This window comes from Lonchura striata, chromosome 5 (assembly GCF_050655825.1).
Source record: "Lonchura striata isolate lonStrDom1 chromosome 5, ASM5065582v1, whole genome shotgun sequence".
NCBI lineage: Eukaryota > Metazoa > Chordata > Aves > Passeriformes > Estrildidae > Lonchura > Lonchura striata.
The window spans coordinates 63,029,381-63,044,717 of record NC_140707.1 but is presented as its reverse complement, the minus strand read 5'-3'; the positions used below and the strand labels follow the sequence as shown (position 1 = coordinate 63,044,717).

Here is a 15,337-nt window from a genome sequence, read left to right as displayed (position 1 = left end):
GATCTATTTTACTTTTTTATCTATAGAATTTCAAGGCATCATGTATTTAGTTAAGTGCTATAAAAGTATCTATAAATAAAGTGTTTGTGGGATGCTGCTGCTTATGTTGTCCCTGTTCTTTGATCAGCAGGCAGTTTCTAGTCTTTACAATCTTCCATTTGCATTAAGTTCATTTGCATTAAATGCATATGCATTAAATGCATTTTGAGAAACAAAAAGCTGAAATGAACCACCATATTTCCAAACCTACTCATAGTCTAGAAGAGAATTTTTTAAAAGCCATATTAAAACACATGTAGAATGACAACAACCTTTTTTGAAGAGAAAGGAAACCTAGAAATGTATTAACAACATGCTCCTGAATATTTTTGTATTTACCAATCTTCACTATGTTAGCAAATAGCCACCTTTCTGCCCATATAAGCACCAGCTAACATACAGCAGGATTACAGCCAGCCACGTTAGAATGCCAAGTCTACATTACCATTTGTGTGCAATTACTCCATTAATTAAGATAATGAGTCAAGCACTGAGGTGTTCAAAACTGTATGGAGACTAAATAATGCCCACTGGGAATGGGAACCATACTATACGTGTCAGTCACATTCCCAGTTCCTTTCCCATTCTGCCCCTGCTCACATATGACCAAATATCCTAGACAAGTAAACTGTACTTTTCATTGGGACTTTTACCTGGAAGGACAAAAGAAACAGTGTATGAACAGTAAAACATTCTTCAATTGAGATTAATCTCTCTCACATTTCAAGTTTAAAATCTAGACCTGCAAAGACAGAAAGAAATGGCAAAGAAACCCACATATACATTTTTAGCTAGCATACAAAGCTCTTTACCTATTATCTTGGGGAGCTTTACACTTGATCCTGAAGTACCAAGAGGGAATAAGAAAATTAGTCTTGGTCTCAGCAACTTGTCATTCAGAAGCTTGAGAAAATAAGTAGTCAACAAATGTACTCCAAAGATTATGATAATAATGAGCCTTACAACTACATAGGAATTAAAATTATGGTCAAGTGACACTCTTTTTAATACCATAGCAATATACTGCAAAGACAGAACATATCACAATGAAGTACATCTATTTACACCACTATAAACATCTACACTGATAAATTTTTCACTTCATTCTACAAGCTCCCCCTAAGCAGTTAAGATCCTTTCTAGTAGCTAGCTTCCCTCCATCAAAACTCAATCACTTTTACAGGAATTTACCAAAATACTTTTACACATAATTTACAAGTTTTAATGATCTTAATTTGTGACAGTAGCATGAATCACTCTGCACAACAGACAAATGAGAACTCACTGAACTGCATACAATAAATAGTCTAAACCACCTATCCCTAACAGTCATTTCAGGGCAGGAAAAACAGTAAAGCTGGATGAGTGTTTTGTTCTCGAACATTATCTTTCAGCATCAAGACATGTTTAGAGGATGAAATATATAACTTTTCATAACTTACTATGAACATTTTAAAGGAAATTAATGTAAATGGTGGATTTCCAAAGCAAACAAAACTTCTAATTCTAAGTTTCTGGATGAATGTGTGCAAGGGAGTAAATACTGATTTAATAATCCCTTTTCAAATTGCTGTGCCTTGCTAGTGGGCAAAACAGAAAGAAATGCAGAACAATTAGTCAAAAATGGCACACTTCATCGTATACCTATAAAAAGGAACTACACAACACAACAGCTGGCAGCCTTTGATTAAGCCTAAGGTCTCCTGACAATAAACCAGGCTACTGACACTCAACTGACATGCCAGCGTTGACAGTTTGAGAGAAGGGACCTCTGGGAATTACAGAGGAATTCTAAAAACGTTATTGAGCAACAAGAAGAGATGCCCAAAAACTCACAATAAAAGCAGAAAATAAGACAGATGTACATCTCATAACCAAAAAAGGTAATAGATGAGTATTTAAGACTGTAGCAAGCAAATATTTATTTACTCTAACTAAAACTGACTTCCTTAAAAGCATTGTCTTATATCTTGCCAAATACCAGGGCAGTAGTTCCACATTTTCCCTCAAAACTATAATCATGTCAAAATTATAATGTAAAAAAACTTTAAAACACTTTTTAAAAGTTACTACAAACAACTGTGAAAAATACTATGCTTTTTAGTAATATTTACCTCATGTTCTTGGTTATCTTGCCCATCTTTGCCACTTTTTCCACTCTTGACTGATTTTGCAGGTTCCTTAAAAAGAAAATTTGCAGTTTCAGTGGTTTTTTTTCTTTTATTATTTTTTTTTTAAAGGAGATCTAGATAGATTTTCTAGTCAGGGAATCAGGCTTTTTTAAACACTTACAAAAAGTAATAAAATGGACAGAATAAAAATGATACAAGTTAACTGGATGATGATAATACTGAACTACAAGTCTCTACAAAGCCACTTTAAACACTTTTCATCTGTAGAAAGACATTGGAGTTTTATTTATGCCTCAAAATTCACTTATAAAGGTAAGCTTTCACACAGGCAGGCAGAGACAAAGAATGCAAGTGATTTGAACCATGTCCAAGAAATTACTTAGTTCTATTACCTTGCTGTCGTTGATTTTTTGGTTCAGAAATATTTGTATTTAGTTTAGCTTTGAAACTAGCATCAGTATAGTACTCTTTTTACACTTTATTATTTTCTCTGTTCTGGGGGCTAGGAAGTCCAGTGTTAGAAGTAGGTCCACAACTCAATTTTCTGCCTCACAGCATTGCACTTACCTTGAATCCTTCACCCATTTTTGAGTTTTGTTACTCTCAGAAAAGTGAAGAAAAATTTCAATGCTTTTAATATCGAAAGTGCCGAGGATATTGGGAAAATTTAAAGCAAACAACCCCCACAAACCACAACACTCAACCTCCCTACATGTAATTTTAAAATGACAAATTAAAAACTAAACAGAAGCGGTCGAGAGGGGACAGCAGCTGGCTGAGGACAGCACACTTCACTGTTTCTGACTTCCACTCGCGGCTAATTGCCTATCACACAAAATAAAAGTGCAATCCAGCTAACTTCCTGCCGGATTTACAAGTTTTCTGCGATCATTACTTGTGCAAGCCCCTTTCGTAGCCTCCAGACAAATCACTCCCTGGAGCCTGAGGCAAAGCGGGGCCAAAGCTACGTTCGCTCTATTGTCAGGAGAAGGAGCTGAAAGACTCCGAGGGGCGAGCAGCGCTCCTCCAATACTTACGGAGATTCCCCAAGCGCAACTCCCACTGCAGCCAGAGCTACGCGCCAGCCAAACTTCCCAGGACGGGGCCCGGGCAAGAAGCCGTAGGGACTTGCCGTGGAAATAATCCCTTCCCCCTCCCCAACGCCCCCGGACCAGCCCCGAGCGAGACCCCCCTCCCCGCTCCGCCTCAGCCGGCCCCGGCTGAGGACACGTTTCCCATCCCCTCCCTGCAGCGCTCCCCCGCACGCCAAACCCACGGCCGCCCTCCACCGACTCCCTCCCTCCGCCGGCGAGACGGCACCAGGACCCCGCCTCGGCACCCCCGGCCTAGGCCCCGCCGGGAGCTGCCCCCTCCCCGGCAGCCGGCGGAGGCGGGCACAGGGCGGGGAGGAGGGAGCTGCCCCTCACCGGGGCTGCCCCTCGCGCGGCTCTCCCAGCGCCGGGAACGGGCGCCGCTCGCCGCTGCCGCCCCCCACCCCAGGCCCCTCCTCCCCGCGGGGCCTGCACCCCACAGCCTCCCCGCGGGGCTCGGCCTCCCCCGATCCCCCCGACTCACTTTCTCCTTCTTGTTTTTATTCGGCATGGCCGCGGAGGCGCAGCCCCCGCCGGCCCCGCTCCGCTCCGCGCCGCGCCCGCCGCGCGCTGCCGCTCCCCCGCTCCGCGGCGGCCTCGGCGCTCCCCCTTCCTCCCCCGCCCGCGGGGAGCGGGCCCTGCCCGCCCATTGGCTGCGCGCGTCACGTGGGCCGCAGCTCGCGCCGCGTCACCGAGCGGGCGGGGATGGCGGCGCCCCCCCCCGGGCTCGGGCGCTCTGCCGGCGGGACCGGGGCTCTCCCGGGGGGACCGGGGCTCTGCCGGCGGGACCGGGGCTCTGCCGGCGGGACCGGGGCTCTGCCGGGGGGACCGGGGCTCTGCCGGCGGGACCGGGGCTCTGCCGGCGGGACCGGGGCTCTGCCGGCGGGACCGGGGCTCTGCCGGCGGGACCGGGGCTCTGCCGGCGGGACCGGGGCTCTGCCGGCGGGACCGGGGCTCTGCCGGCGGGACCGGGGCTCTCCCGGGGGGACCGGGGCTCTGCCGGGGGGACCGGGGCTCTGCCGGCGGGACCGGGGCTCTCCCGGCGGGACCGGGGCTCTCCCGGCGGGACCGGGGCTCTGCCGGCGGACCGGGGCTCTGCCGGCGGGACCGGGGCTCTGCCGGGGGGACCGGCGCTCTCCCGGCGGGACCGGGGCTCTCCCGGCGGGACCGGGGCTCTCCCGGCGGGACCGGGGCTCTGCCGGCGGGACCGGGGCTCTGCCGGGGGGACCGGCGCTCTCCCGGCGGGACCGGGGCTCTGCCGGCGGGACCGGGGCTCTGCCGGGGGGACCGGCGCTCTCCCGGCGGGACCGGGGCTCTGCCGGCGGGACCGGGGCTCTCCCGGCGGGACCGGGGCTCTGCCGGCGGCTCCCCCGCTCCGCCCGGGCTCCGGCCACGCCTCGGGGTGTTCCCGCAGGCTGAGCGGGGCAGCGGGACGGGCCGAGGTGTCCTCAGGGCCCCGAGGCTCCGGCAGGCTCTTTCTCAGCCCGTGGGAAGCGCGGGGTCCCTGCAGCGCTGCCTCAGCCGCTCTTGGGCCGGGGCGCGGGCTCCGCCGCCGGCGTCCGTCTCTGGGGAGCGGAAACGTTAAGGGAAAAAAAAAAACAGATAAAACAATATAGGACATGCCTGAAGTTCGCTGGCTGGCTCTCTCGTGCAAATCCACTGTGTCCATCATCATTTTGAGGACTTCGGTTTTGAGGACTTGCAGTGTGTAGATGGGGAAGGTGAGTTTGGGAAGTTGCAGCCTGGTTTTGAAACGGTATCTTGATTGCTTTTTAAAGCTTGAGTCCCTTTGTGTATGTTTTCATCATGCCCACCTGTACCAGAGGTAATTTTTGCCCAAACAAATCACTTTTTAATCTCCCAAAACCAGAATGCAAAATTTAGGACAATCTCAAGACAAAAGAAGAAATGTGCAAATACTCCATCTGGAAAATTTACAAACTGTATTTCTCCCGTGGTCAGATTAAGCCACAAATTACTGTTGGCAGAGGAAAAAGTGCAGAGGACATTAGCAGTCATAATAGCATCATAAATTATTTTAAATTTCGATTGCATGTACTTGTTAAATTCTACTTGTGTTGTACTGCTAAAGAATAGAAAAATTACAACTTAATAAATACAGCATAAAGGTGAAATTGTTCTCATTCCTTACGCAGCCTGGGAGTATCATATCCAGCACGAGCAAATAGGTATGCTCTCATTTTTGGGATATGGACTTCTAATAAACACTTGTATCTCATGGGATAGTATCTAATGTTAGATACTTGTATCAGCTTGTACCCATTATATTGGAACACTGATTTTGCTGTGTGTAAAAAGAGAAACTGTGTTTTCCATGCACTGCAAAGGAATTTACTGGCTGTGGAGAGCTGCTTCCTCTTACTTAAGTCCTCTTCCTTTCCTAAGTGCTAGGAAACAAATTATGTCTGCCTCTTATCCTTTCTCTCATCTTCTCTGGTTTGAGAGTTTAGAAATGAGGTGCAGTTATCAGTATTGTGCCTCTGCTAGGAGCCAGTCATGAATGAGCTGCTACTAATAAATGACATTTCTGACCAACAGAATAACATGGATTTTTGAAATCCTAATAGACAGCAACAGAAAGAAATCTACCTCCATCTGTAGTCTGGAGTTTGATCAGTGTGTGAAAGGGTTTGTATAGCTAGGGATAAACTCAAGAGCTTCCACTTCTTTGTTAGGTTACAGTTTTGTAGAAGCTTAAACTACTCTTAATTCCCAGCTGTTGTGCTCCTATCTCCCTCCTCTGCACTGATGCTGGTGCTGTGAAGTTTAAACCTGTTTGTAGAATTGATCATGTTGAAAATGTCCTCCCAAAATGATGTGCTGGTTTAGTTTTGGTTTGGAGTTTGTTGTTTGGTTTGTTTTCTGTTTTTGTTTTGTTTTGGTTTTTTTTTGCCTTGAACTGGCATACCACCACCTGTTTCTGTAAACACTAACATTGGCTGAAGGAAGGGGGTGGAAATATGTGGCGGGGGCGGGATGTGACCTCAACAGCCTAGATTTAGATCAGTTTAAGCAGCTTAATGAGTTTCTCATTGGCTCTTGGCCTCTTTTGTGCTGCTAGTGCTCATAGTTTTTCTAAATAATGGAAAAACTCTGTCAGTATCTTTCTTACCCGAGTATTTCTGAATAGGAGCAGCAAAAATTCTGTCCTTATTTTGCAGTTATTTGGGAAACCTTGAATCAATATGTTGAACTGAATACAGGTTGAAAAGTTGGCACTGACTCAGTTAACATTTATGAGGTTTTCTTTGTGACCACAGATATAGAAACTCTTGTGAAAACTTGACTCCCCCTCACCTTGCTTTGCTGCAGAATTTAATTCACCAGTAACAGAAAGCAATTGTGTTTTTCAAGGCCTGCTCTATTATATGAAATAATGAGTGGGTGGAGGAGGTTTACAAGAAAAATAGTTCTGTCTGTATGCTCTAGTGCCTTCATAAAACCTGAGACTTATAAGACCTAAGATAAGTGACTTATGTGATGAAATCTTACTTTTACTACAATGGTATGGCACTGTGGGCCTAATTATTCTGCTACAGAGTAGGAATAACTATGTAAATAAGGTGATGTAATTTCAGTGTGAATATGACTATATTAATATTTGCATTAACTTCTGAACATTTTATGCAAACTAGGTGTTTTCAAAAACCAGAATGCATTTACACCGATTAGGTTATTGCTCTAATTAAAATGTCAAAAACTAATGAATGTAGCATAGTTTTCAATTTGCATTTTTTACTGTATGGATCAAATCCTCTAAATTTGCAAAAGTTAAGTCACCAAATAATGTTAAGTATTCTGTAAAACACCTGGATAATACTTAATAGCTTGAATCTGGGCCAAGTGTCCTGTGTACCAATGAAAAGGGAATATTTACACAATTAGTCCTTTTCAGCTGTATTGGATATTCTTATCTGCTTGATTGCTTTTCATTTGTTCTTGCTGCTTGTTTTTTAATCCTTTTTCAGTGGTTGAGCAGTCATGCTCTGGCCTGAGTTATTGAACAGACCACTGTCACTGTGACAGGGATAACATCTTCCATTCACAGTTGTATGACTTTATTGCTTCCCATGCACTGTGTCTGGTTTAATTGGGTGGTATGCCAGTTCAGCTTGTTAAAATGGCAGAAAACTAACTGAGCAGTGGTGACAGGAAACAATGAGACCTTTTGCTAAGAAACTCTTAATTTGGCTCAGCTGAAACTATGCAACAGCACTTGAGGACAAGGTTTTAGCAGCCAGTGAAGTGTCATAATACATAATTGTCAAACATTGTCAGGCTGTTTCTCAAAACATCTCTTCATTGACTGATGCAGACTTTTGTTGTCTGGCACACACAGTGTCAGATATAGAGAATTGAAACCTGAAGGACCAATGGCAGTAAAGAGGATGGAATAGATGGGTTGAAATAGAAACATTTTTTTCTCATGCTTGCACAAGCTAAAATACTATTTAAGGTAACTTTCCTGGCAAGAATAGTGGAAATGGTAGAAGCAACTAACTGAGGGAAAAAACTACTTAATCAGCACCTGCAATAGATTCTGCTTCTATGCAATCTAACACCAAAGGCTGCAAAACCAGTATACTCGAATTCACAAAAAAAGCTTAAACATATTTCAGGATCTTTTTCTACAAGCATGGATTCATTCTGCTTACCTCAAATCACATTAAATAATTATTGTACTGCTCTCAATCTAAATGATAAGGCATAATTCTCAGTTATTTTAAAATCCATTAGTGTTGGATGCCCTGCTGTCACAATCTCCAGTATTATAAAGGCTGCAAAACAATTTATTCACAGCTGTATAAAAGTCAGACTCTTTTGAGATAATTAGTAGCAGGTCAAATTTGGAACTTCATGCATGTAAACAGCATTATATTTTAGCCTTATATGTGACCATATAATTATAAATGGCAAATATTGACATCACTTAACAGAGACTCATAGATACATTTTCAGGACCATAATTCATCACATGTATGTGTAATAGTAATAATAATGTGTAATAATAATGTGTAATAATTTGATGCCTTCTAGCTGTAATATTACTCTGTATGTTTGGAAAATTTGGACTAGTAAAAAATGAAAAAAATGTTCATGTGTGATTGATTATTCTATCTGGATCTTAACTTTAAGAATTTTTAGTGACTGTGGAATTATTACATTGAAATACAGATTTCTCTGAATTTTGTCTGTTATAAATACTTTTCACTCTCTTCCTTACCTCTAAGATTTAAAAAAAAATATAAGGCTTCATTTGAATATAATGAATATTATTATTTATTTAGGCAATTATAGCCTTATAGAAAATGTTTGTTAGGTGATTTTTCCCTTTTTTTAAAAAAAGTGACTCTCTTCAAGTAGATAGTGAAACTCATGTTAACACTCTTTTCAGTAAGGTCTCAGAGGCTTATTGGCAAAACCAGAAGTTAGCTTGTGTTGTCTTGCACTGGGGAGCAGCAGGAGATGCTCCATGAGGGAGACAGAGCTGGGAGCAGAGCGTGTCTACAGCAAAGGCAGGGGTATGCCCTGTCTTACCAGGGCACTGACTCAGTGGGGTCAGGATGGTGATAGTACCAGTCTGAGACAAGGCAAGGCAAGAATTCAGGCATCCACCCAAAAAAACCACTCAAAAGTGACAGGAGAAAGAGTCAAAGACCAGAATGGAATCAAGACTTCGTATAACACAGATCAGAGCCAAGGCTGGACAGAAGATTGCTTGTAGCATAGGGTTAAGGTTCACCCAGGAGACCAGGGCCAGAGAGAATGGGCAGCTGCAATGTAAGCCTGAGGTCAGCCAAGGAAGTTCAGTTAATAAATCATGTTGGAAGGAGATGTGACTGGATTCAGCTCTGACAACGTCAGCCTGGTTTGGGTGCCCAGGCCAGAATTTAAATAGAGCTCCTGGATCACTTGGAAATGTTGTCACATACAGCTGGAAACAGGCCTGTTATTAGATGTTGTTGTCAGCCATTTTCCGTATTAACTAACACATGGGTTCTGGATTTCTGTTTGGGCCAACTTAATTTTAAAATGAACTTGAAAAACATAAATAATGAGAATGGACAACTCATGCAGAGTGTTGCTAAGGCATTGTACTGGTTTTAACTGGGATAGACATACATTTTTTCATTGTAGCTTCTATGGGGCTAGATGAGCTTTGAATTTGTGATGAAAACAGTGATAAGAACATAAGGATGTTTTTGTTATTGCTGAGCAGTGATTACACAACCTCAAGACCTTTTCTCCTTCTCACACTGCCCCACCAATGAGGCTGTGAGTACACAAGAGAACGGGAGGGGACACAACTGGGACAGTGACCCCAGCTGACCCAAGGGATATTCCATACTGTATGATGTCTTGCTCAGCACTAAAACTGGAGGTGTGTGGAGGTCGGCTGGGGCTGGCATTACCTGGGGACTAGCTGGGCATCTCTTGGCTGGTGGTGAGCAACTGTTTTGGTTTTTTTTTTTTCATCTTTCCTTGTTTTCTCCTCTGTGTATTTTCTTTTAATTACTATTAAATTGTATTTTTCTCAACCTATGAAATTTCCCAATTTTAACATTTTGATTCTCACCCCTATTCCGCTGAGGGTAAGTGAGCAAGCAGCTATGTGATGCTGAGCTGACTACTGGGATTAAACCATGACAAGCATCTATACAGAGATTCAGAAATATTCTGGACAAATAATATATCACAAAAATATCTAATAATATTTAATGATAGTTAAAACATTTTTATATCTAATAATATCTAATGATAGTTAAAACATTTTTATCTGCTTGTGGCCGCAGTTGCCACAGTGGTTATTAAGTATTAAAATGACCTACATGGGGGAATTCAGATGATGATCAAAGTAAAAGACAGCCTATTAAGCCAGATGGACCATTTGTCTTATCCAGAATGCCAATTCCTATGAGAAGTGCCTGAATTTATGTGCTGATACCCAAATTCCAGAGATGAGGACTTACAAAAATAGTAACATTAAAATACTTTGTACAAATCGCTTGATGTTCTTCTGCCTCAGTGAAGCAAATTAAAAGATCTTAAAAGCAAGACTTTGCTGTCTGTCATGGACTTGAATCTTTTCAGGAAAAAACCTCAAAGAGGTGCAACTCTGTTTGTGACATTTATAAATTAGGGTGTCTGCTTTCACATTTCCACTATTTCTGTGTGGGTTTGTTTTTTTTGTTGTTGTTTTTTTTTTTTTTTTTTTTTTTTGTGTGTTTTGTTTTGTTTTTTGGGTTTTTTTTTGTCTTTATAATGAGCTAAGTTACTTGAAAATATTATATAATAATCTGCTTAAAATTTATTGTCTCTGCCTAGCATTTAGGAGGTAGAAGGGAAATATTTATTTTTGATAATTCATCTCTTTTTTATGTCTAAATTTAGTATTTTTGTGGTGTGTTTTGGTGCAAATTTTAGCAGTCTCTTCCAGGCTTTTGCTGCATTAAATACAATGTTCTCATACATGTACTAGCATTCCTTCTTCCCACAGGATATCAAAGGAATGAATAATTTTGTATCAGATGAGTGAGACTAGTATCATAAAGGTGACTGCAGCTAAAACTCCTACATTTTCAGTTTTATCATATTTAAGTTGGTATTTATAGAATGAATGAAGACATCCAATTAATTGTACCTCCTGTTGATGCCATACAAGATTTTCTCCTTCTACCCTTCATACCTTTTTCTGCTGTTTTCAGGATTGGTCATAGCTAATATAGCTGTGTATTTTTATCTCAGTGTGGGAAGAGTTGAAAGACACTCAGAAGGCGTGCTCAGGACTTAACCCTGCAAGTGCCATGAGTCTGTGGACTCAGGAGACTCTGCGTGTGATCAGAGGTGTTCATCTTCTGAGATGATGCATACGCTGGATTCCTGATTTTCAGGAGCAATCTGCGTTTCCTTGTCGGAATGCGAGGAGTATCTTCCACCAGCAGCGCTTCTGCCTCGCTCCCCCTAGGGCAGGCTGCCTGCCGCTGCGCCGAGCAGCCTCTGCAGGGATCTTGGAGAGCTCTGCAGGCCTCCACAGCCTCTGCAAGCATGGCACAGACATCGCTCCTCTGCTGTGCTCACATCCTGCCATCGGGCCAGCTCTTAGGAAGGAGAACGTTTGGGTTTAAGTATCATTGCCTGGGTCTACACCGAAGTCCCTCAGCATGAAGCAGCCTCACCAGGTCTGTTTTGGTAGTCAGGATAACTCCTGCAGTCAGAGCTCCCTGCCTTCGAAAGCTGTGATAGTCTAGAGGCCTCTGCCAGGCCGATTCCCTCTGGATACTTTAAAGTCTATCTTTATATATGAGACATCTGAACAATTCTGAAAGGTTCTTTAATAGCAAAACCTTTTTGTTTGCCCAAGATAGAATGAGAAATACTTGTGGCACACCAATCTCCTACTATGCCATGTTATCAGAGAGATGTTGCAAGGTCATGCCAGGCAAAGGCTTGCAAGGATGATGTTGGAGGATTGGACCAAGAGATTTTGTTCTCATACCATTTCCTAGAGCTACCTAGTCACTGAATGGCTTCTAGAATTTTTCTAAGAGCAAACCTTGTTATTTTGATTCAGAGAGTATTCCAGGAATAATCAAACATGTGTACAAAGTGAATGCTAATGAAGAGGACCTTGGAGCAAAACAAGCAATAATTCAAACTGATAGTGCAGGTGCACTGAAAATCTCCTTATGTGTTTTGATGGAAGCCTTGGCTTCTAATTCAGCTGTAGATTCTACTGCCTGGTTAAAGTCCTGAGCCAAAGAATCATAGAATGGATTGGGCTGGAAAGAACCACAGTGGATCATCTTGTCAACCTCCCTGCTCCAGCAGAGTCATCCTAGAGCACAATTGCACAGAGCTGCATCCAGCTGGTTCTTGGGTATCTCCAGTGAGAGAAACTCCACAGCTTCTCTGGGCAATCTGTTCCAAAGAATGGACAGTGCACAGTAAAGAATTTCTTCCTCATGTTCAGGTAGAACTTGCTGGTCATCAGTTTCCACTCGTTGCCTCTTGTTCTATCACTCGGCATCACCAAGAAGAGTCTGTCTCCATCCTCTTGCCACCTGCTTTCAGATACTTGTAGACATTGATGGGGTCCCCTCTCAGTTGTATATTCCCTAGGCTAAACGGGCCCAGCTACCTCAGCCCTTTCCTCATAAAAGAGACACTCCAATCCCTTAATTACCTTTGTAGTCTTCCAGCTGGGCCCATTCCAGGAGCTCCAGTCCAGTTTGTTTGTACTGAGGAATTCATAATTCTAAATTCAGTTTTTCAATATAAGAGTTATTAAGAATAAATCACCTTCATCAAACCAGAATGTTTTTGCTTAGTCATATTTTAGAAGGTGTCAGCTCAATTTTTATTGAAGGTTTTAAAAAAATCAGCTATTCTGAAAGAATTTAGAGCAATTAAACATTGGCAAAGCTTATAATAATTTCAAACCAGAATCTTACAATAGGAAGTGTTAGACCAACTTAACTGCAGATTTCTCTTCCATCTGTATTTATATCAGGTTGTGTACTGACTATCTGGTATGCCTGTACAGACTTTGCCCCAACATTAAATTCCTTTGCATCTTATGTTCAGTATTTATTTCAGAAATTTTGCAGAGATATGAGTTGTATTTACATTTTATCATCAGTTCTTAGGTATGTTAGAATGTCTTTTGAACATCAGGAAGTTGATTAGAAGTATTGGATAGACAATTACTAAGAAGTCATAAAACAGGGCCTTTGACACAGATTTTTCTCCTGCATGCATTCCACAGAACTGTGACACATAATCTTTATACTTCATGCATTTCCTTCACAGAGGTTCATAGCTTTTGTTAAACTTCATGCTTCTCTTTTGCTGTCCACAGTTTTTTGCTGTGAAAATGGCATGTATCAATGTTAGCACAGCTTATCAATCACAGCTCTTCTCCTGGAGTTTAATTTCCCAAACCAGCTCTGGTCTCCAGCATGCTGTATGTTGCCTGCTTTTGCTTTTATTGCTACTCTCATGTATTTATTTTAAATTTTATCTGAAGGCTCTTTGTTCATATGTTGGCTGTTCAGAGAAATATTCCATACAGAAGTAGCATGATTCCAGGACCAACTGTGAAAGGTGCTCTTCTCTTCCTTTCACTGGGGCTACCACGGTAGTTTTATGGGCAGTCCTTTGCTTGTCTTCTGCTCTCTAATTTATAGACTAAATGCCCAGATTTCCTTATATACTCTTGTTGTTTTTTCCCCAAAGGAAGAATTATCAGGCATTTTAACTTGTCTGCTTTTTAACATAAATTGAAAGAAAAATCCCTGTTGTTAGCAGAGAAAAGAAGCAGATTGGTAAGTGCCTGTTCATAATTCCCAGGGCACTTTATGTTTAACGTTTCTTTCATATATGTAAAGAGGATAACGGTAATAAGGTAAATAAAATGTGTACTGAAATGAGATAAGCTACATAAGATCTATAAATAAAGTTTTTTTTTCACACATTTATATAAAAATCCTACTCATCACCCCAAGTTAATTAGATTTCTTTTCTGACTGCACCAACTTGGATTTGAATTTTCATTCTGCTAAATACGTCAAGGTGTTTATTATTTATCTAGAATATCAGAAACTAGATGAAGTAATGCCTAATCTTTAAAGATTTTTAAATTTATTTACTTGTATTATGGCCCAAACAAGAGTTTGTCTGAAGCATTATAGAACTGTAATTGACACACTAGTAGAGAAATGTCCTTTTCACAGAAAGATCTAGTTTTGCTATGTCCTTCCCAAACAGTATGCTCCATATATAATATTATTCAATTAAATGCTAAATTGCCTATATGCATAACTTATGGCCTAGAAACCAGAATGAGGGGAAAGTGACCAAAAGCTGAGCAACTAAATAGTAAAATTTATTAGGTATACATAAGGTAAGGGATGCAAAGGCTCGCTAATCACTGCCATGAGTGTTCAACCTCTCATGGTGCTTTTCCAGGCTTCTCAGCTGTGTCTAGGTCAGCATTGCTTAGCTTGAAGGATAAAGTTCATCACCTGATGCTGCCCCTTGCATTCCTGTGCATGCTCTTGGCTGCAGAAGAGGGTAAGGCATCAGCTGGCCTGAGAGGCTCTTGTAGGCTTGAGTGAACCTTAAATACACTTGGTATAGTATGAGAGTTCAGTAGCCTCCTAGTCAACTGCTTGATTATTCTGTAAATGTTACAGAGGAAGTGGAATTTTGAAAGATGGTAAATTCTGCTGCTTCGTGTTTAAAAGGTCTTTTTATGGTCTAACATTAATTAGCACCAGTAAATACTGATGGCTAATAAAAATGTCTTAGAAAAAGCCTGAGGGAATACTCTGTGAGCTCAGCAACAGACTGGGGTTTGAATGATCTGAATTTTGTTCTTAATTTGGCCATTAATTTGCAGTGTGATTTTGGCAAGTTAATCTCTGTGTTTCTTTTTCTTTCTCACATCTTTTATCTCTCTTTTCTATGTTTATGGCAATTTGTCTTTGCAATGCCTAGAATAAAGAAGAAGGCAATCCGGACTGTGATTCTAATAACAGTGATAACAAGTAGCTTTAAATACAAACTGAATTTCAATTGTTCTATTGAGGTATGATTGTAATCGGTTACAGAGGTACAGATTTAAATTATGTGTTCAGCCATCTTTATCCTAAGGGATTCAATCCTATCAGAGAGCAGTCTTTAGCATCTGCATCATGTTCTGTACTGACATGAAAGAAACCATAAAGATAATGTTTGTTGATGTCAAGGAGGTAACAAAGTTGTATTTTCAAGAATTCTGACTCAACAACTCTTATCACCTAATACTAGTTGTCTGTAGCACTTTTACATGTAGAATTCCCTTTCATTCCTGATACATTTTCAAAAATATTATCATAAAAAAACCTTTCATATGATACTGACCTTATGTTTGGAATTGACTGATTAATTGTTTTTGAGATGTCTATTTTTAGACTTACTCCAAATATACTCTGATGGTAATTTTCTTTTCACAAGAAGAGGGCTTCTACATTATGACTAATTTATCTATCAGATTTCAGGTAATGAAGACAA

The 15,337-nt window shown here is 41.7% G+C and overlaps 1 protein-coding gene across 2 annotated transcripts in view; it reads right to left on the bottom strand.

Moving 5' to 3' along the window:
- Positions 1-3,903, bottom strand: part of PPP2R5C (protein phosphatase 2 regulatory subunit B'gamma) — a 74,224-nt gene extending 70,321 nt beyond the window's left edge. The window contains exons 1-2 of one of the 2 annotated variants that reach the window (XM_021549671.4): positions 3,747-3,903; positions 2,154-2,219 (exon numbers count right to left, since the gene is read on the bottom strand). In XM_021549671.4, coding sequence (XP_021405346.1) covers positions 2,154-2,219; positions 3,747-3,773 — 93 coding nt within the window. In that variant the 5' untranslated portion in view covers positions 3,774-3,903. The remainder of the gene's footprint in view (positions 1-2,153; positions 2,220-3,746) is intronic. The other variant, XM_085580755.1, reaches the window with a different exon arrangement.
- Between the last annotated feature and the right edge of the window lie 11,434 nt (positions 3,904-15,337).